The 22921-nt window shown below is 40.6% G+C and overlaps 1 protein-coding gene across 1 annotated transcript in view; it reads left to right on the top strand.

Annotated features, from left to right (window-relative positions):
• The first annotated feature begins 2372 nt into the window (after positions 1 to 2372).
• Positions 2373 to 22921, top strand: part of LOC149250469 (cathepsin B-like protease 3) — a 124575-nt gene continuing 104026 nt past the window's right edge. The window contains exon 1 of the mRNA XM_089459104.1: positions 2373 to 2583. Within this exon, the coding sequence (XP_089315230.1) occupies positions 2530 to 2583 (54 nt within the window). The 5' untranslated portion in view covers positions 2373 to 2529. The remainder of the gene's footprint in view (positions 2584 to 22921) is intronic.

Below are 22921 nucleotides of genomic sequence, written 5' to 3'. Positions count from 1 at the left end.
TACAATAAGGGCTTGTAATCAAAGTTGTAGTCCTCAGATAGATCTTTCTAACGAGGTATCGTATGCGTCAAACGAAGATCATATGCCAAAGTTACAACCCTTGGAAGTTGATGTACCAATTTACCCCAACGGGGCCCACAGACTTTTGGCGCTTCATCTCCCAGGATTAGGGTTTTGGATTTTTAGGGTTTTTCATTGTTTCTTAATAATAAATAGGCCTACAAGCCTCATTGTAACATAGTTTAGAAGACATGTAGCCATCAGAGATAAACTATCATCCTCTGAGCTAGTTTATTTCCATTCTGCATGTAAACAATTTTCAGTACTTTGTTATTAATGAATTGAAGTTCTGTTTTCGTTGTATCTATGTATTTCTGTTTATATCTGTATTTTATTTCACTCCTTCATAAATCTGGATCAATACATAAAGGTAAATATCTCCTGTAGAGCCAAAATTCTTATTGTTCAATTAAGAATTAACTCTCACCAACTCCGTTGTGAAAGAGTGTATTTTTTGCATTTCCTAAGAAGTAGAAACAAAAAAAGCATTTCATTTAGAGTGTAAGGCATTCAATAAAGACAATTATTTATATATATATTGATAAAGTAAAAAATGAATTGAATATTATTAACCTAATATTAATTTATATTAATATTAATTTTTATACATGGTGATTTATATATATATTGTTATTATATATATACAGTTTAACATTAATATTATTTATTAATATGAGTAGGTGTTTATTAAGAATCCTTTATATTATTATATATATATATATATATCTACATCTATATATATATATATATATATATATATAATCGTTATTATTAGTTTTAATCTTTAGTTAGTTTTATATATATTGATAAAGTAAAAAAATATGAATTGAATATAGCCGTTAGCTAGTTAAGTAATAAAATTAAAAATTATATATATATATATCAATCTGTCCCTTCTCCCTCCCATAGTCAAACATAGCTGTTTTCTTCTAGCTGTTAGGTTGACCTGTCTTCCCATTTAAACCTCTTCCTAGATCTATTTCTTCATCGTGTCCTGAAGATGAACCACACTTGTTGGTTCTAAATGCGTCGACCCAAATCTTCAATGTGACTTCTTCCGAAAAAACTCCTTATACATTAAAGACAATTATATAAATATCCTAACAACTAGCTTATGAGATAATTTATTCGGCAGAGGAGACTTTTCAAAAATTGGGAGTGCTTATTGTCACTTTGCATAGGAAAAGAGCTTATGTAGAAATAAGATGAAGCCTAGAAATAGTTTGTCCCATAGACTATGATTAGCCTCCCATAAATTATCTTTAGCCACGTAGACTTTAAAAAAATATTTTTCCTCCTTATTATACCTGCGACGGACATGGTATAACGTATTCATCTTTGCCTTTGACTGGGTATTAGTTCGTTTTTGATCAAAAATGTATGACTCTTATCCATAGTTTAACATTATGAATTCAATTTTTATTATTTATTATTATTATTGAAATTTATTTTTTGTAAGGTGACTTGTTGAAGTCTTATTATGGGTTGTTTAATAACTCCCATTTCTATTAGTCACTAGTTTTTTGTTTTTAGTTTTATTCCCTTTTTATTTTTTATTTTTACTAATTATAATTTTTTCACAAAATTTTCAATTTAAGGTCACTTGTTATTATATTAAAAACATATTTTAATAAATTTAATTATAAACACTTATATATATTAATAAAAATAAAACACACACATATAGATATAAAAGAAAGAAAGAAAGAAAGAAAGAAATTATTTTAAGGCTAAAGATAGCTTATGGCACAGATTGCTTTTTCATTTGCTTGATGTATTCAGCCCTTTTCTGTGGAAGCTCCCAATTTCTGGACAAACCCCTCACTATATGTATTTTAGGCATAGTTTAATTTATAGACTAAATGATCTCTTTCACTATTTTTTTGGTTAATTTTAATTAAAATCCAATAGAGATTTTAAAAAAATTGAGTTTAAATTGTTTAATCTGCATGATTCGAATGCCCTAGGGGTTTTTCAGGGTGCTGAATCCATTTATGCATTCAAAAATGTATTTTAAAAAACAAAAAATCTTGAAATTATATTGCCGGATTTTGATGAATTCCCATGAAAAAAATTATTTCATCAATAAATTAGACTACACTTGTATTTTAATATAAATGATATCAATTAATAATATTTTTTAATGATGCCATTCAACAATATAATATTTTATTAATTGTTTTAATTTTTTAATAAAATCTTTGTATGTTATTTTTTTGTTTGATTAAATTAATGAGCTATCTACCATGTAACCTGTGTTTAGAAAAGAGATTGACCGAAGTCATCATGGTGACCATTATTCCCTCCGATTGCGAAGTCATCAGTTGACCACTTGTTCATCACACTGTTTGTTTTGTGGTATCAGGTCAGACATGACTGTTAGGTGTGACCCATCTGGTACGAATATTATTGCAATTCTAATTCCATGAAACAGAAGACAATTGTAGCAGAAAGAAAGGACAGACAGCCATGGGGACTACAATCCTTACAGTTTTCACGGCTGTTTTGCTTGCCTGTATTAAGGTATTTTTTTTTTCAATCTTGGCCTTGCAACATCATAGTTAAACCTTAATTGATATACGGAATCCTTGATTCTGTTTCAGCGGTATTTATTGTCACCCAAAGAGATGGACGACATTCATATATATTTTTGCACTTTGGAATGTGCCGGTCTATATCCGATAGTTCTGTGCTAATGGCAATCTTGATTTATGCTCATTGTCTATAGATTTTCCTTGGTGTATGGATTGTTTTAATCTGTTCATTGACTTCTGAAGGACTTCCATATTTAGAGTCCGCTTCAAATTTGAGGCATATTCATTTTGTTAAATTGGGTTTTAAGGACAATATTATATGGGTGGGGGCAGTTTTTCAGTATGTTAAATTAGCCCTATAGATGTTACAGGGGATGCTTCAGCATGTAATATGGGGAATTTTGTAAGACTGGGTACTAAATTGAAATAAGTTTGTAAACGGTATTCTGGATCATTGCTCCCTGATAAATTCATCTTTAATAAACGTGGCAAACATTTCCTACTAGAATTAGCTTATATGAATTTCGTTGACTACGTTTTATTATTCACGGCAATGTCTGGATAATTGGAAATCAGAGAGTTTTGGAATATTCCTTTGACCGTGGCTGATTTCATTGGTGCACGTTGTCATTGGTTTTTGTGTTTGCATTGCTGAAAGTGAACGTAGCATTGTAGACGAGAAATTGAAATGTCCAGAGGGTCATTTCGGGCTAAGTTTCTTCCAATCCAGTAAGAATAGTGTTAATTTGCAGTGAAACTTGAAAGGGGCGAGATCTCTGGTTTGTCGTAAAACTCTACTTAACATTTAACCTTTGCCAAAAGTTTCTTTCTTCAGATATGTACAGTTGTAGTTCCCTACAAAGGGGAAACTATATAAAGAATGGGCATAGCTGACAATACTTGTAATCTTTTTGGATTGTCGTGACATGTGTGGATTTATTCTCTGCCATGTCATCGACAAATATGGTATGGAAGATGCTTCCAAGCACAAGGCATAGAACTCGGTCAAAAGTGGGCGGTTTTGGCGTAAAACCGTAAAAATCTGAAATGTATTGGCACTTTCATATCGTGGAGGCATCCTTTTGAAGCCATTGTATTAAGTGCATTATCAACAAGCCAGTGCCATGACAGAATCGAATGCCCTGTTGGATGGTGGCTTGTGGAATTTTCTATTATTATCTCACCCAAGGCATGTGTCCATAGATAACAGACAGGCATAAGGTGCAAACAAAAACATTGGTGAGGGGTGCAGGGTAAGTTGGAATATATTCTGCTGGGCATAACACCACTTTCCTTTTCTTTTGAATAAAATGGTTCCTTTTATCTATTAAGATAAAGAAGATATGTCCATACGAGTATCCTGTATAAGGATCCTTTGCAAGTCAAGTGCCCTGGAGTCTAAAATCAAAATTGCCATAGCCTAGAGTAGTTGCCATTAAGACTTAACGGCTATATAAAAGTACTATTAAGCATAGTAAATAGTAAGTCTGAAAATTTGGCCTTGTTACCCACCAAAAGTGGGTAATCCATAGAAATTTTTTCTCCTCATTTGACTGCCAACCAGCCAGCAGCCTTATGATGGTCTTTAGATAGCATTATGCTAGAGTTCTCTAGCTATTGCTCCAGTCAGTGCTCTCACCCATCTAGCACTCTTCTTGAAGGAAGGCGGGTCATCTATCAACGAGTACTCTAACCTTTTTAGCAATCATGTGCTTTTATTTAATGTGATGGGGGTATAATATGAATACAGAGCAAACTGGATGATTGATTGCTCATGATTGTATCCTTGTTCCCACACTTCACCTGGGAGGTTAGTCTGACTCTAGTCGAGTGGGACCTCCTCTGAGGCCCTTATGATTTAGGAAGGGCACTACTAGGGAACACTAATTAATATAGCATGTCCAGGGTAATCCATACTTACTACTTTCCATCTCTCCCAATTATTCATCTCCATTCTTTGGATTGATAGTTATTGGTCCTTGGTTTTGGCACCCTATATTCACGTCCTTGAGTCAGAACCCAAAAACTTGGACCTAGAGGTTGATGCAACTGAAAAAATGATAAAAGCATACAAAGCCAGAATAGAAAGAAAACATAAAATACATAGATGGCTGGGACTTATTTAGCACGTGGGCAAAAGGCTAGCATGAGCTCTACCCCCCATTATCCATCACCTAGTTCCTCAAGCATTTAATGCTTCATCTAAAATAAAGGAACTCTTCAATGTACCAACCTCGATGAGCAAGAAACTGCTACATCTTTAAAGCGTATTGGAAAAGCACAAAGCAAGCTTGGGCTCCTGAGTTATGCACCAAAGAAGATAAATCATTAAAGTAAAAAGGTGCACCAAAGTGGTGGAAAAAGCAGGCTGAGGAAAGGGGTAACTCATGCACCTTTTCTGGTTTGTTGAATCCCAAAACCAGTTTCTAAGTGGAACTTCAAGTATTATATCTGTGGCATGAAGTTCCATTTTGAGGAGTTGCTAGATGAATGTCTCAAGATCAGAATCAAATGACATTCATCAAACTTATGGAAGCTTACTCTTCTGATTTTCTGATTTTCCGGGAAGTTGACCTTACTCAACAATGGTGCCAAAATGTTACCACTTGGTTTGTCATGTTCAGGTGAGCAAGGTCAGTTTTTGTGACAAACGAAGGGCAACTAGGAAAAGAGAGCCACTTTCACCTAGGATCCCGCTTCTCCTACTCTTTTCAGGCAATTGTCAGCTACCTTAAGGGATGCTTCTTACGGAAAATATTTCTGCTTTACAATCTAGGGTATCCAATGTAAAAGGTGAATGATATCGTTATGTGTGCACATTGAATATACCCCAAGAATGCTTTATCTTTATAAGCTGATAAAGGTCGTATGATATATGATATACATAAGTTAGCACATTCACCCAGCTGACCTCTCTTAGTTCCTACCTAAATCATCTATTCCTAAAAGCAATGCTGTAATGAAACTACTCCCAAGTCTATGTACATGAATGGCAGGACAAGCTGAATTACTTCTAAGAACACATATCAATCATGCATCTACAATGCACAGAACTATAGATTCTACGAGCATCAACCACTCAAACTATAAGGAAGGATAAATCAGGGTGTTTGAACTTTGAAATGCTATACTTATGAGTTTTTTCCTTTTTAGGCTCTGGAATGTAAACAGCAGTCCCAAGATGATTTGTCTACTAGCAAACAGATTATCTTTTACAATTTAGTTCCACCACTCTTAAGTGCACTCAGACCAGAGAGATAATCAAAATTATAGCATATCATAATTCCCTGTTCTAAATCTGCATAAAAATGCAATTTCTTCCTTGGTCATATAAACACAAACTGGCAATAGGTCCGTAAGTTTAAAGGCTGGAAGTGTGTGCTGTCTCTGTTTTAGCTTCAAAAAAAGGAAGAAAATTTCACCAAGCAGAAATTAAAAAGGGTCAAGCATGCATTCAGTCTAACAGTTGGATGGCAAGCTTATAGATCTTTCTTTCATGCTGAAATGTTGTAATTTCATTGCTAGAAAGATAATAAACAAGGTGCTTAGTCTTCCAAGATTGTACAAGCTGACAACTGATAAGCCCCTTCTTCTCTTTTCAAGCCCTCGAAATCTGTTAGTAAAAAAAAAAGACAAAAGCATAACCCTAAAATTTATAACATAGTTATGGGAGAATCCATTCAAACATTTCATCGAACAGTTTGAGAGCAGACTAATAAGAACCATATTTGCAAGATCATGAGCCTAGGTTAAGAGCACAAGCCTTGTGTTAGTTAACATTTGCTTCTGGACACTCAAAAAATATATCTAGCTATCCACTATGGATTTTCAACCATTAAAATCAATATTGCTGTGTAGATATAATAATTTCATTGGAACTTTTCATAAAATATTTAGTGTGCAATCTGGTGTACCCCTGATTTCACCCTAGAATTGTATGAAATCTTTAGATCTGGAACTGAGGTTGCCAGAATTCAAGTATTACATTGATGCTAGTGTATAAAATGACAAGCAAGGAAATTTTTCTAGAAATAAAAATTCCTACTGAGACAATATTCTATGTGTTGTAATTAGTTCATTCACTAAAACGAAATATTGCCGTTCAAAAATAAACCCAACACATTCATTGAACTTACAATAAAGGATGAAAGTTGGTTTTGAAAATTGACTCGGTAGAAATAATTTTCTGCATTTGAAGTTGCAAATTTATGTGAGGAATAAGGGTGCACATGTTTTTGATTTGCAATTGAAAAAAGGACGCAGTCTGAGATGGGGGAGCAGATCCTATAAGTTATAGCAAGGAAGGGCACACTGAGACTGCTGCCCCTTGAAAAAGTGGTTTAAAGAAGCGGGTTTGTGGCTGAAGAAGACAACTACCAGTGCCTTGTCTGGAATGGTGGGCAAATGGGGTCTAATTTGTTTTCCAAGAGGGAAGTGGCTCCTCTGCTGAGAAAAAGGGTGCAACTCCTGGGTGGCTGTAACCCTAGCTGCCTTGCCCTTTGGTTCATGCTGCTCTTCTACTTTGCTTCGCGCTGTAGGGTTTCTCCCAACTGCTTCTTTATGGCGGTTGTGTGGCTTGTGATTTCGAGGTATCATGGCTTGTGGTCTGCTGGTGCCAAGGCTTCCTCTGCCATCACTCCATGCTATCATTGACCTCTCTTGCATAGATGGGTTGCTAGTCCGCCAACTTGCTTCTCCGTTGTTGTCTAGCATCTTGTTGCACATTCATGCCACCATTGCCGCTCGTTGGGTTGGGTAATTGCCTCGGTGCTCTATGTGGCTTCATGTGTGGAGGTTCCTTCCCCTTCCATCTTTGCTCCAATGTTGAGGGCTATCTAGGTGCTACTAGCCCTCCCAAGTCTCTGAAGGTGAGACAATCCTCATATGTGCTCTAGATCGGCTGCCACCTCTTAGAGTAAGGCCAACCTGGGGGCATGTTGGTCCAAGTGCATCGTCCTAAAGAATCGCCAAATATAGTGCAAAGTGGCAGAATATCCTAGGTGCAGGAGGTACCCAGGGGTAGGTGTGTTGTGTTGTTATTGCTCGAAGACCCAAGGCTCTCAACACTTCACCTCTATCGTCTCATGCCATCATATGTAGAAATGTGCTCCCGGAAATGCCCAAAACATGATTTGGTGCAAAACCCCATACTTGGGTTCCAAGCCCACAAGTGACCCTTGTGGTGCTTTGCCCTCCAAACCCTAAACCCTAGGGCTTGGAGTACCTCCCAAGCTACACAAATCAACACTCCTTCTTAGCAAGGAAGGTATTTCCAAGACTAGGAAGTATCTCGTCATCATCGTCACTGCTCGAAACACTTGCCCAACTACTGGCGCTCACAATCGCAACAATCCTTATACGATGAACTATGCCCTTCTCGGAAGTGTCGCTGTCATTGGAAGCATCCTGCTTCTCCTTCTTCTCCTGTATCGCTTTCCGATCTCTCCATGATTTCTTCTTGGCAGTGGTATGAGCACCCTTACTCCCCATTGAGCACGCACTCTTCTTGCGCTGCAAAGTCTCCCCTTGAACTTGCAAGCTCCCTCTCGAACTTCATTCGCGTTGCAAGTGCCACGACATCATCGAAATACTTCTTCTTTGGATGAAGATCCTCGTTTCGCAACTCTTCTTGGACGAAGTCATCCCATAGCCTATCCCAGTCTGGCAACTTCTATCTGACAACGATTCCTTTGATGAAGGGCTTCCATTCCTCGGTGAACCCTTTCAAGGAAATCCTTACCATATCTCCACCTGAGATAGTCACACCGATGGCAGAAATCTCATCTTTGACCTGAGACAATCTCGTTAGATATGAGGTCACGCTTTCACCCTTTATCATCTTGGTGGACTTCAATTTATCCTTCAATACCAATACTCAGTTCTCATTCTTATTCTGGAACAAATTCTGAAGAGCTATCCACATCTCATGTGCATTGTTCTTCCCGAACAAATGAGGTATTAGGGCATCCTTCACACTATCTAGGATGATCAATCTCGCCCTCGTATCCAAATCTTCATATATTTCCAGCTCCTTAGGGTTGGTTGGTTTCTTGATCCCTTTATCGGTGAACTCCCAGATCCTGTTGACCTACAAGACCAACTTGATCCTTTCCTTCCAAGGACTATAGTTGGACAACCCCTCCAACCTGTCCTCATACGGGAGACGTGCCTGCAACTTCGACATTGTCACTTACAATGTGACCAATTCCCTCTTAAGCTGTACTTTGCTGTGCACAACTCTGATTCACTGACTTCCAAAGTAGCTCAGACACGCTCTGATACCATGTTGAATTTCCATGATCTTAGGTCTAGGTTAGAGTCTTAATATCACTGACGCTACCAAACCAAGAATCTCAACCATAAACTACTTTGCACAGCGGAAATATAAAGCAGTAAATCACACATGCACAAATATACACAGCTTTTAACAAATTGTCCAATAATGTACAATCCCAATCTTTGTTATATTAAACCAAAACTGAATAATACAACAGTCTATGGTATACAAGATACAATGACAAACTTCGCTGCAACTTCGATGTCGTATCTTGTTCTGTCGGTCCTTTGCTCCCGTGCTGCTCGCTAGCTACCCCTTAGTCCTTCAAAGGACAACACATCGAGATTCCAGGAGGGCTGCCACCTAACACTACTGCAAGTCACTTCTGTAGCATGTACACGGGCTCATCCAATTTGCTCTCTCGGTAGGCCTCATTCTTGAGCTCCAAACTGCCAAGCTAGCAGTCACCTTTGTCCATTAAGGTGCTGCACTTCGGCACCAAACTTCACCCAATCTTCAACTCCTCTTCGTCACTTCAAGATAGCTCGTCTAGGGCTACTTTGGGTAGCCAACACACTGCCCTCCACCAGATCAATGGCACCCAATACTACATTGTAGGTTCTACTCCTAGGATGGACTCTTCACCACCACGGAAGGTCCTCCACATGGCACCAACAGACTGCTCCAATTCTGATCCAAATCCAGTCAAATCCTTTGACCCAATGTACCTCCAAACAACGCTCCAAATATGTTTGTACACTGCTGTTTGTGCCTTCTGGTTAGGGCACTAGGGCACACTGTTGCAGCCCTAAACTGCTCCAGTCCTTTAACAACCCTCTAAAAAGCTACAACACACCCTTAAGAGACATCTCCTTTGCTACGCTGCTGCCTAGGGTCAATACCAACCCTTAATCTGCCCCTATGCAAGCCTTGTTGTGGTGCTATGGCCTACGGCCTAGCACACTGCAGTTCTGTAGCCTTTGGTCCCTCAAAACAGTGCCCAAACAAGCAACATTTAGCCCTTAAGGGCTCGGCCTAGCACACAAGATACTCGACCTCCATTACAACAACTCAGACCCTGTAATAAACCCAAATCAGTCCTCCTCTTTCTCGCTGTTCCTGCCTCCTTATGTTGTGGCTAGGGCATAGAGACATCCCTTCTCCAACGAGTCCTCTTCTAGAGATTGCGTTGCACAAGATGGATGCTTTAATGGCTCTACATCACCCTCTATTTATACATAAATGAGGGGCTCCTTCCTAAGACGTCACACAAGGGCTGCTAGCTTGTCACATGCCTAAAACACCTTAGGCCGACCTTGACATATAAGTGCAAACCCATGATATAACTTCAAAAATTCATATCTCCACTTCTACAACTCGGAATCCGAGGATTCTCTAAGCGTTGGGTTCTCCTTTCCGCTCTCTATCATCTCATGCCATCACATGTTGCAATGTGCTCCCGGAAATGCCAAAACATGATTTGGTGCAAAACCCCATACTTGGGTTCCAAGCCCACAAGTGACCCTTGTGGTGCATTGCCCTCCAAACCTTGAACCCTAGGGCTTGGAGTACCTCCCAAGCTACACAAATCAACATCATCCAGCCTCACTGTCTCTACCCCTCTCTCACTACTTCGATCTCTAGCTCTCTCTCTGGCAATTGACTGCTGCTACTCTGGAAATCAATTTGCTTAGAAATCGAACTGCTCTAGTGTCCTCTCCACTCCATCACCACATTGACCTCCTCTTATAATCCTCTGTTAATGTGTATGTCCCATCCATCTTTTGCATTTTGATACTCTTTTATTTTATTTTGTGGCCATGATATGCCCTTTCCCTTTTGTTTTAGCTGCATCAACCTCCCAGGGAAAAGTTTTGGTCCCTACCCAGGTATGTGGATGTATGAGTAGCAAATCCTAGAGAACCAACGGTCAGTTGAACCTGAAGAATGAAGGTCGAATATGGACTTGTAATGTAAGATGGAAAGTTGTAAGTATGGAATAGGGATAGATGTAGCATGCTATCTCATTCGAGGTTGCTTGAGTAGTGCCCCTCCTATACCCATTGGGCCATTAAGGTGTTGGAAATACTGAGAGGGGGTTGAATCAATATTTCTTTCAATTAGTTGATTTTTAACTTCACAGAGCATTAGTTATCTTTATCATTAGATAAACATAAATATTCATCACATTAGTAACCAACACCATTCAACAATGCACAAACATCAAGACAATAGACACCAAATTTTTTTAGGTGGAAACCCTTCTGGGAGAAAAAACAACTGAACGCTTCTTAATATTTTTCTTCAATAAAATTACGTCAATTAGGAAGCTCCAACTTTGAATATTTTCATCTCCAACTGAAGGAGGCTCCAACCCCTTGATTTATAGGCTCCAACTTGAAGGACGCTCCAATCCCCTGGTTTACCAACTCCAACTGGAAGGACACTCCAACGCCCTAGTTTACAGGCTCCGACCTGAAGGATGCACCAACACCCTGTTTACTAGTTGCAATTGGAAGGACGCTCCAATGCCCTGTGCAGGCTCCGACCTGAAGGAGACTTCAGTCTCCTGCCTTGCACCACCCTGCTTCCCTGATCAGCCGATGGACCATGTTTCATAATTTTTAGACCGGATCCACCTCTGCTCGTCAACAACACAAAACTCTCTGCAAATTCAAGTTCTGCTTCAACAATCAAATCTGCTTGTGCTCTAATTCTGCTCAGGATCTCTACATCAATATACTGTTAGTCTAGTAATCATACAATCTGCAAACATACCCTGCAACTACAATCACTGTCATTGTCACAAGGTAATAATCAGTTCTGCTCAAGATATCAAACCTTCACCTTCGCTCAAATTACATGAAGCTGTCATCAATTATTAGTCATATCAGTGTTGATAATATCGACAAAATATTGGCGAGGGTCCAGATAACATCTTATTGGCAATATCGGCGAAAATATCGTCAAAATATCGGCAAATATTGGAAAGCATAAAAATTCATTTTTTTTCAAATTTTTAAACATAGTCAATATTTTCAAAATATGGCGATATTTTGCCGATATTTTCAAAACAGAAAATATCGCGATATTTTCTCAGCGGTATATCGTTTTGCCGAAAATATCATGATATTTTTGAATAACGCCGATATTATCAACACTGTGATATAACTCTGGTTCAAAAATACATCATCAACAAACCATAGCAATGTTTCTTTACATCAACTATGGCTGTAAACTCTGGTCCAAGGCATTAACAACCAAATTCTAAATGACCACACTTTATTTCTCTGCTTAATTAACAACAATAAATCAATAAGCTTCTACTGCAACATACCAAACCCTTCTCTGTCTTCAACAACCAGACTTTCTCAACATGTGAACCTTGCAAGGCGATACCTGTCCAAACCCTAGAATACTTCAACAATCATGAAGGTGCCAAACCCTAGTTGCTAATCTTGCTGCATAAAACTTCTGAACCTTTAGCATTGTCACTGTTGTAGTTACACAACTTAGTATTGTAAACCCTGGAATACATCATCTCAGCTATAGGTGACTGACATAAGTGCACAATTCTGCTCATACAGTCAACACTGGCTTGGTCTATTCTTGCAATGACATCTATAATACAAATTGAATACCAACTCCTTTAGATCAAGGTCAACATCAGGATGACAATACTTATGCTTATGGCAGATATATATATATATATATATATATAGTGAAAATTCCTGAATCTAACACATCAGAAACCCCCACTGTAATAACTGGTTTACAATCTCCTACTTGTTCTTTACATTAACAAGTTATCTAATTGCATAAACATCGAAGTAAACACTATTGCAGCCTTGACAAATATACAAATCATGCACTGAAGTAAACAGAAACCATAACACAAGGGACACCGTTATTTTTGGACAATCGTCCCTGGAAAAACCCAATTCGGAAAAACTGGTGCAACATATAGAGGGTTTATATTATTAAGCAGATTTCGCGAATACAACAAGGGTGCCATAAATGGCTCATCCAACTGAGAATTTCCTTGGTAGTAGTACCTCTATTCGGAGACAAATGTTCCGGCAAATCAATAGCCGGATGATCAAACCCCACAGCAACTCCGCCTGTTCCCTATGCTGGACAACGAAAGTTGCTCCAAGCACTGCTTAGGAACTGCGTCACTCCTCTAGGAGTTGCGTCACCCTACCCCGGCTCAGAATCTGCTGATATGCTCCCAGTCTGCCCCACAGAATCTCCCAACTCTGTCTCTGGAGTCTGAAGCCCTCCACGACTTGTGCATCAACCTCTACGACTTCTACGTCGGCCTCTACGACTTCTGCGTCAGCCTCTACGACCCTGTGCGTCCTCTGCATCAGCTCCTACGGCCTTTGCGTCAGCGCTTTTAGGGCCTGCACTGTCTCTCCCAGCACTTCACTACCTCTCTGCGATGTATTCTTCAGCCTCAGATGGAAATACCTTGTTGAACTACCCCTCACTGCAACTGATCACTAACTCGATTTCCTCAGCAAACCTTGCCCTAGAAAATCGAATTCTTGATCTCTCTTGGCGTGTCTCCAACTGACCCTCAAGCCTCCTCTTATACTTTTCCCATTGACGATTCAACGACTGAGATTAAGTCCTTAATCAACGGCTAAGATTAGAACTGGCTTGATCCTTGTCACTTAGAACTTTCTCACCCATATTATATTAATACACATTAATATTTTTATTTTCCTAAGTTTAGACTTAGGAACCCATTAGAAATATTAATTATTTTAATATCTTTTCATCCGGGTGGAATTTCTCCAAACGATTTCAGGGTCTTGGAGATCTCATATTCCTTAGCCTCTCCACCAAATTTCATGGCTAGAGCACATCTGATGCTACCAAAAATCAACACTCCCTCTTAGCGAGGAATGTGCTCTAGCAATGCTTCACCATAGAAGCATCACACTGATCCTCCGCATCGGTCCTTTGTGTTGATGCTAGGCCTGCTGCCTCATATCTTGTCGATTTGGAGTAGCATCAGATGTGCTTTAGCCACGAAAATGGGTGGAGATGCTAAAACACATGAGATCTCCAATACCCAGAAATGGTTTGGGCAGAATTTAACCAGTTTGAGAGATATTAAAATAATTAATATTTTTAATGGAGTCCTTAAGTCTAAACTTAGGGAAAATAAAATATTAATTTGAATTAATATAAAACTGTGTTAGATTGGTCCAAAAGTCATGGATCAAGCCAGATCTAATCTTAGCCATTGATTAGGGACTTAATCTTGGCCGTTGATTTGTCAATGAGAAAAGTATAAGAGGAGGTTTGAGGGTCACTTGGAAAGCACACCAAGAGATCAAGATTTCGACTTTCTGGGGCTAGGTTTGTTGAGAAAGTTGAGAGGGTGATCAGAGTTGCAACTGAGGGGCAGTGAATACAGAAGCAGAGAGGCAGAGATAGCACCAGGAGGATCAACGCAGTAGCCGAGAGTAAGAGATGCAAAACCAGCCAGGGGTTCACGCAGAGCCAGCCAGGGCTCACGCAGAGGCAGCCAGGAGCTACGCAGTGCCTCAGAGGGCCAGCGTGGGTGACGCAGAGGGCCAGAGGACTGACGTAGTGCCTCCAGAGGCTGACGCAGGCCAAGCCAGAGTGACGCTGGGCTAATGCTGGGCTAGAGAGAGCTAACGCAGTCCCTAGAGGCTGATGCTGGGGTTTCGTGGGGCAGATTGGAACTGTGGAGCTGCCGGAGTGTTTATCCGGGGTTTTAGCCGGAAAATCTGCTTCCGAGTAGAGAGGTACTACTGCCGAGATTTTTCTCTGTTGGGTGAGCCGGATTTGGCACCTGGATTGTATTCTGAAACTGCTTAATAAATAAACCCTCAGATAGTTGCACCAATTTTCCCGCATTGGGTTTTTCCGGGGATATTAGTCCAAAAAACAATGGTGTCACTTATGTGCTTGTTTCTGTTTCCTCCAGTTGATGATCTGTAATGTGTTGAGCATGTACTTGTATTTATTTCCAGTATTTACATGGTAAATAACTTGTTAATTAACAGAACAAGTAGGTAGGAATAAATCAGTAAAGTACATGAAGGGTTTCTAACAGTTGGACTTAGAAATTCCAACACATCCACTGCACTGCTGCTTCCTGTACTGCTTCCCATGACACTGCCACTGCCACTGCTACATCTGTACTACAACTCCCTCTCAACATGCTGCATCATGCTGCCCATAGCACTGCCACTGCTAACTGCTGCACTGCAACTCAGTTACCGAGAAGTAAGTAACTGACTTCACCCAAACACTGACATCCTGGTCAGTCTGGAAGCCTCGTGATGCTGAAGCCACCTCTGTTGCTATCCTGTGCTCCCTCTGCTGCCACTGCGCTACTGCAACCTCTTCTGTGCCTCTCGCACTGCTACAACCTCCACTGCACTGCTACAAACTTCTGCACTCTAGCATTGCCTTGTCGCTCAATCACACCTTGCTCTACCTGACACCTGTCATCATGCGCCTTTAAGGGTTCCTGTAGCCGGATGTGATCCAAGAGTTTGGGTACCTCAAGGATCCTGCCCCTCTTCTTAGTCCTCTCGACTACAACTCCAAATCTCCCTACCTCTTTTCTAGAGGCGCATGAGCACTCATGGCACAATCTTCATCAGTCTCGACATCCTTCTCAGCCTCTGCTGGAGCATCCTTTGAGTCAGAAGCTTCTCCCTTGCCTTTCTTCCTGGGGCCCTGAGAGACATAATGTCCCAGCGCCCCACAGTTGAAGCACTTGACCTTGGAGATGTCTTTCTTCTTCCTCTTCTGTACTCCCTATTGTCCCCCTGATGCAAGAGCTGCATCCTTCCTCTCCTCCTTGATTCGAATTCCCTTACCGCTACTTCCCGCTTTGGTCAATCTCCTGAGCTTTTTCTGTCGAAGAGCTACCCACATCTCATCCCAACTGGGGAGAGTCGCTCTGCCCAAAATGCTTTGGACAAACGTCTCCCACTCCTCGGAGACTGCATTCAGGGCAGTCCTGACCATGAACTCTGGATCCGGTGTAGACCCCACGGAAGTAAGCTGGTCACGAATTCCTTGCAACCTGAGAAGGAATGGATCTATCTCCTCTCCTTTCTGCATCTGATATGACCTTAGCTGATTCTCCAATAACATCTTCCACTGCACAGAAGAGCCCTGGTATAAGGTGGTCAGCATCTGCCACATCTCCCTTGCTGTGTTCTTCTCAACAATATGTGGTATGACATGATCCTTGACCCCGTCTAGGATCATGCATTTCGCTTTTGCTTCGGCCTCCTCATACTTCTCATTTGCATTAGGGTCAACTGGGACAACTACTGTTTTCAAGGCATAGTCCTTGATGCGATGTTTATCTAGGATTGCCAGGATCTTGGCCTTCCAGATGACAAAATTGGAAGCCCCGTCCAATCTATCCTAATCCCTCAATCCATTCACTGCCATCTCTGCTCCTCTTCTCTAGACTCCCTCTGAGTCCTGATTTCCCTCTGGGAAATACTCCGTCTAACTGTCGAATCACTCCTCTCCAATCCTCCTTTGCTGCTGTAACCCAGATCTATATTTCTTGGCTAGAAATCTGTCGAGGTAGTGCTTCCCTCTACCTTGGTTCAGTCTCCTTAGACACTGTTTTGCACTGACAGACATAGCATCCCACTAGGTCCACAAATCAAAATCTGCAACTCCCCTAGCCCTGGCAACTCGAAGAATCTGAACCCTTCAGGCTCTGCGCAATCTCTGCGTGGGCTCAATCTTCTCCTCCCGATCAACTGCATCAATCCTTCCAGGCCCAGAAAGATGACGTGGCTCTGCGTGAGCCTAATCTACCCTCCTCTGCCTCTGCGCTGGACCTGATGGCTGACGTAGCTACTGCGTCTCCCTCTCCCGGTTCAGCATGTTGACACAGGCACTGTGTGAGCCTCTACGTCACACTCTCTGCACTGCGTCACTCCTCCTCTCGCCTCTTCAGCGCTGGAACAACAGTGTCTCTTGGGACAACTGCTTCTCTACTGCAATTTCTCAGATTTTCTCGGCTGGTGTCTTCAGTCACCTTTGATCTGCAATCTCTTTGATGCCACGTGAAAATTCCTGAATCTAACACATCAGAAGCACCTATTGCAATTACTGGTTTACAATCTCCTCCTTGTTCTTTACATTAACAAGTTATTTAATTGCATAAACATCGAAGTAAACACTATTGCAGCCTTCATAGATATACAGATCATGCACTGAAGTAAACATAAACAATAACATAAGGGACACTGTTATTTTTGGACAATTGTCCCCGGAAAAACCCAATACGGGAAAACCAGTGTAGCATATAGAGGGTTTGTATTACTAAGAAAATTTCATGAATACAACTAGGGTGCCAGAAATGGCTCACCCAACAGAGAATTTCCTCGGCAGTAGTACCTCTATCCGGAGACGGATATTCCGGCAAATCAGCAGCTGGATGATCAAACCCCACAGCGACTCCGGCTGTTCCCTATGTTGGATAGCGAAAGGTGCTCCAAGCATTGCTCAGGAACTACGTCACTCCTCCAAGAGCTGCGTCACCCTATCCCGGCTCAGAATTTGCTGATTTGCTCCTAGTTTGCCCCACAGAATCTCCCAGCATTGCCTCTGAAGCCCTCCACGACTTATGCATCAACCTCTACGACTTCTGCGTCATCCTCTACGACCCTCTGCGTCCTTTGCGTCAGCTCCTACGGCCTCTGCGTCAGCCCTTCTAGGGCCTGCGTTGTCTCTCCCGGCACTTCACTGCCTCTCTGCTATGTATTCTTCAGCCTTGGATGGAAATCCCTTGCTGAACTGCCCCTCACTGCAACTCACTAACTCGGTTTCCTCAGCAAACCTCGTCCCAGAAAATCGAATTCTTGATCTCTCTTGGTGTGTCTCCAACTGACCCTCAAGCCTCCTCTTATACTTTTCTTGTTGGCGATTCAATGGCCGAGATTAAGTCCCTAATCAACGGCTAAGATTAGAACTGGCTTAATCCTCGTCACTTAGAACTCTCTCACCCATATTATATTAATACACATTAATATTTTTATTTTCCTAAGTTTAGACTTAGGAACCCATTAAAAATATTAATTATTTTAATATATTTTCATCCAGATGGAATTTATCCAAATGATTTCTGGGTCTTGGAGATCTCATGTGCCTTAGCCTCTCTGCCAAATTTCATGGCTAGAGCACATCCGATGCTACCAAAACTCAACACAGACACACACACACACATATAGCAACGATATATTAGTAGGCCTTCATAAGGTCTTATCAACAATGTATGTACTTTTACTGGCAGCCATACATGGCAAAAAATGCATATTTATCAACTCTACTTAGGGCATGAAACCTTGGCATCTTCAGATAGAGACCCTAGTCGCATACATCTGTAATAAATTCTTTATTCATCTACAGTGGAACAACAACATCTGGTCACTGTGGTTGCATCATGTATCAATCTGATCTGAAACCTTTTCAAGAGAGTAGCACTCAGTTTCCAGCTCATTCAAATTCTGTCTCAATATATCTAGGAACAACATACAGATTACTGAGCAGTACATCATCTGTTGAACAGTAACAAGATACGGAAGCATATTCTGGCAGTTGACATGTTTAGCATCACAATTCAGTTGTGGTGTCCTCAAACTTCAAATTCCAATATCAAGAATTAGGAGTAAAGTCTTTGCTAAGTAGAGCTTATAGTTACTTCTGTTATCCCTTAGTTTTATGGACAGTCCCACGCATCACAAACAAAACAATCCCTGACATGCTTCATCGACAATGGTATAAATGGCGCAGAAGTGAACTTAAGGTGATATGATAAGCATCGACAAATTTAATAACCTTAGTCTCAAGACGATGAGCAAATTTAAATATGTATCGAATCCTACATAAGAATTAAGTCTGTTGCTCAGAACATGTCCAGGTATAGTATAAGCTTCCGACCTTCTGCTTATGTCTTGCACAACATTGACGGACATTACAGATCACAAATTGTCTCGGATCATAAAGGAACTTACCATGATCAACCCTAAGCATACCTCAGATGTCCACACACTGTAATTTAGCTTTTGAATTTTGGAATATTGATAAAAGGATGCACACATTGGTTCGATGCTACACACAGCGTCCATGATTAACGATAGCTCTCGTCCTGTACAGCAAAAAACGAAAATTCCGTGCCCTTCGTTTATGTTGCTTCACAAACTATTTCATCGTGCCAAGAAAAGGACTGCCTAGAAGACCCACGAATATGCTTCAGAGCAAGATTTTCATAACATCTCATTCAAAATCTGCCATCTGGAAGCCGAAATTTACATACCCCAGAGAACCCCAAATGGTTGCCTTAAGACTTCAATGAGGATGCAAATATTAGCTCGGAATATGGCATAGATTCAAAACCGTTCATCAGTCTACAATTAGATCTCAGCCTTGGATAGGGTTAGAAATATTCTTAAGAGAGCTGCATTTCACCTTACATGCCCAGATAGTAACATTGTTCTAACACAGCCACAGTGACGTACATGTTGTGCAATATAAGGCTGAATGTGCCCTCTGGTTAGGGCCAAGTTATGGGCCTTGGATTTAAATCAAGGAAGCAGTAGATGTAAACTATGTCTTGGCCTTTACAAGCTTCAGATCACAACTCTAGATCACATCCTTATCTTTGTTTATTGTGCACAGTTCTACAACAAAAACCATACCCAAGAAAAAACAAGAATATCAGTGATTACCCCATGTTAAGCCTCAGATGAGGAGGCCGAATAGTCTCAGGCAAACCTCAAAGTCCAATGAATAACCAAGAAGATAATCCAATCAAGCTTCATCCTTTGACCTCCTTTTGGGATACGACGTGATTGCTCCAGAGAATAAAACACCAATTGATGCCTCCAATTGAGGAGAAGTCAATCCCCTTTTATAATGGTGAGAGAAGCTTCTTGAAACAAAGGAAGGAAGCTGACTTAAGGAGGAAAAGATAAATTTGAAATTTGAATTTGAAATTTTAATGTTGGAGCTCAAATCCTTTGGGACCAAATTTTGATTTATAATAAGAGAATGTCCCTCCAATCAAACAAAATGATTTTAACAATAATTAATTAAGGCTTCTATGAAAAATCCTTCTAGCCCTATGAGATAAACCAATGTCCAATGATGAACTGCCACATCATCTTGTTTGGGGACTTGACCTTCCGAAGGTCATAACATGCAGACCATAAGGAGTCTCAAGGCGTGCCATATACCGTTTGAATCAGCACGACGAGGAGCATCAACTGGTGATGATCACGATAGCAAATTCACTAATCTTCATCCTCAAAATCATCAACAAGTGCGTAGCATCTAGGGTTCTTGACCAAGGGAGCTTCCATTAATGTAATCCTGACAAATATTAAGATCGTTCAAGAACTGATGTTGGCATAAATGACAACACCATTCAACAATCTCCCCCTTTGTCATTGATGGAAATTCATACTCCCCCTACTATCATTGCGCCCCTTGACTCTATGTATTTGATATGATTTCTCTCCCCGTTTGACATCAATGGCAAAGGGTTACTCCTCCTAACGAAATGCCTTCCTCTAACTTCCTGCAAAATGCTTGTCTTCGTGTAACTGCTTCTCTCCCCCTGACATGTTATGCTTCACATGGGTTGACAAAGCTAATTCTACATGAGTCCGCATGAGTCCATCGGAAATTCTATTCATGACAAAGCTGACTAATCTTCCCACCATGTAGATCATTGCTCTGACGACTTCTTCACATTTGCCTTCTGTCAACCTATCAAAGGATAGATATTCAAACGTGCAACTACTGCTACAAAGACTCCCCGTCTTCAACATTCATAGGGAGTCAACAAGCTAGATTCTTCAGAATAACGTATGAACCAACTCTTCGACCAAATCATCTTGAACCTTGACATCTTCCATTTTATATTCATCATGACCATTTGATTTTACAAAACTTGAAAGCATGACTGCAGAGATTTTTCCATCAACTTGATCTTCTTTCTTTTGTTTTCTTCTCTAGACTTTCCTGTACTTGGTGTTAGGGTTGTCTTTCATGTAGGATTCCATCTTGTACCTGCAATCGCGAGCTATATGCCCATAGTTATGGCACTTGTAACATTCAATGTTGGGCCTGAATAATGGAGCAAACGACACATACTTTCTGCTGGCAAAGACATTTTGAAACCTGTCTTGTGATCTTGCATATAGATTTTGAAGTTTCTCCCAAAGATGTTTGGCTCATTGACCTACATTGGATTTCACAGAATCTAGCATGACACTCAAAATGATACTCATGGCTTTTGAATTGTATTTTCTTGATTCATCAATAGAGGTATTTCTAGAGACAACATAATCCCATATATTATCTCCAATAACTCCCAAATAAGCTTCCATTTTACCTTTCCAAAATACAAAACTTGATTTAGTGAACAAAGGAATTGGACCAACTTGTTTTTCTTCATCAGTTGTAATAGGTTTTGAAATTATTTCAATATCAGGGACTTCCTTTGATTTCTTTGAACAGTTGGTGACTTGCTTCTTTGACTTTCCCATCTTGATTCACCAGAGATCTGCCTTCCAGCTGTGAGGTTGTAACTGAAGGAACCTACTTTGATGCCAATTGTTTGAATCACGATTGTTGTTAGACCAAAACCCATAAGCATTAGTCTCTGCTACATTGGCTAGAGTTAGGATCCACGAGAGGCAGTTAGTACATGTCGTGAAACACACGAGTGCTGAACCCAATGGCCAACAATATCCCCCCTATTGAGAACTGGGCGAGTTTCGAACTCGAGACCTGTCGCTCTGATACCAGTTGTTGGAAATACTAAGAGGGGGGTGAATCAATATTTCTTTCAATTAGTTAATTTTTAACTTCATAGAGCATTAGTTATCATTATCATCATATAAACATAAATATTCATCACATCAGTAAGAAACACCATGCAACAATGCACAAACATAAAGACAATAGACACCAAAGATTTTTAGGTGGAAATCCTTCCGAGAGAAAAACCATCAAACGCTTCTTAATATTTGTCTTCAATAAATTTACATAAATTAGGAAGCTCCAACTTCCAATATTTTCAGCTCCAATTGATGGAGGATCCAACTTGAAGGATGCTCCTATTGATTTGTGTAGCTTGGGAGGTACTCCAAGCCCTTTGGGTTTAGGGTTTGGAGGGCAAATCGCCACAAGGGTCAATTGTGGGCTTGGAACCCAAGTCTGGGGTTTTGCACCCAATCGTGTTTTGGGCAATTTCGGAGGCACATTTCGACATGTGATGGCATGAGACGATAGAGGGCAAAAAGTAGAATCCAACGCTTCGAGAATAGTCGAATTTTGAGTTACAGAAGTGGAGAAATGAATTTTTGAAGTTAACAAGTAATTATTGGTTTTCAAGTCATGTAGGCTTGAAGTAAAGTAGTCCAATAGATGTGTCTCTTCATCTATTCGTTGGTGCCCCTTTGTTTGGTATAAATAAAGGGTGAGATGATTAATTTTAGGCATTCAAGAGAGCAACATATCCTCCAAGACAAGAACTCGGTGGAGAGAAGAAAGGCTCTAGTCTCGCTGCAGCAAGAAGGGTCTTGGACAGCGTGAAAGCTAGGGTTCAAAGTCTATTACAGGAGGCCAAGTGGTTGAGGCAAGTGTGGATCTGGTTTGGGTGACTGTCTTAGCGCTGAGACAGGATCCGAGGAGCTGTTTCAAGGGCCAAGAGGGCAGGCAACTAGGCTGAGGACTAAAGGGACAGTACGCTGTTGTTCTAGACTTGTTTCGGTACCATTTTCGGAAGTCTGTTGCTACAGCAAGTTGTTGTGCTAGGCCGCCGGCCGTAACACACAACTAGAGGCTACGTGAGGGATGTCAAGGGTGGATAGTACCTTAAGGAGGTAGCGTGGGTGTAGAGGAGGCTCTCCAAGGTGAACCGCAACCCTTAAAGGGATAGTTTGTTGACTGTGGGGTGAAACTAGGGCTGCAATAAGTGCCCTAACCAGGAGTGCAACAAACAGTAGTGCAAACA

Source organism: Pinus tabuliformis, chromosome 7 (genome assembly GCF_031772625.1).
Source record: "Pinus tabuliformis cultivar Carrire ecotype Pingquan chromosome 7, CPIR1, whole genome shotgun sequence".
Taxonomy (NCBI): domain Eukaryota; kingdom Viridiplantae; phylum Streptophyta; class Pinopsida; order Pinales; family Pinaceae; genus Pinus; species Pinus tabuliformis.
Note: the sequence above shows the minus strand (reverse complement) of the source record. Positions and strands in the feature narration are given on the sequence as shown.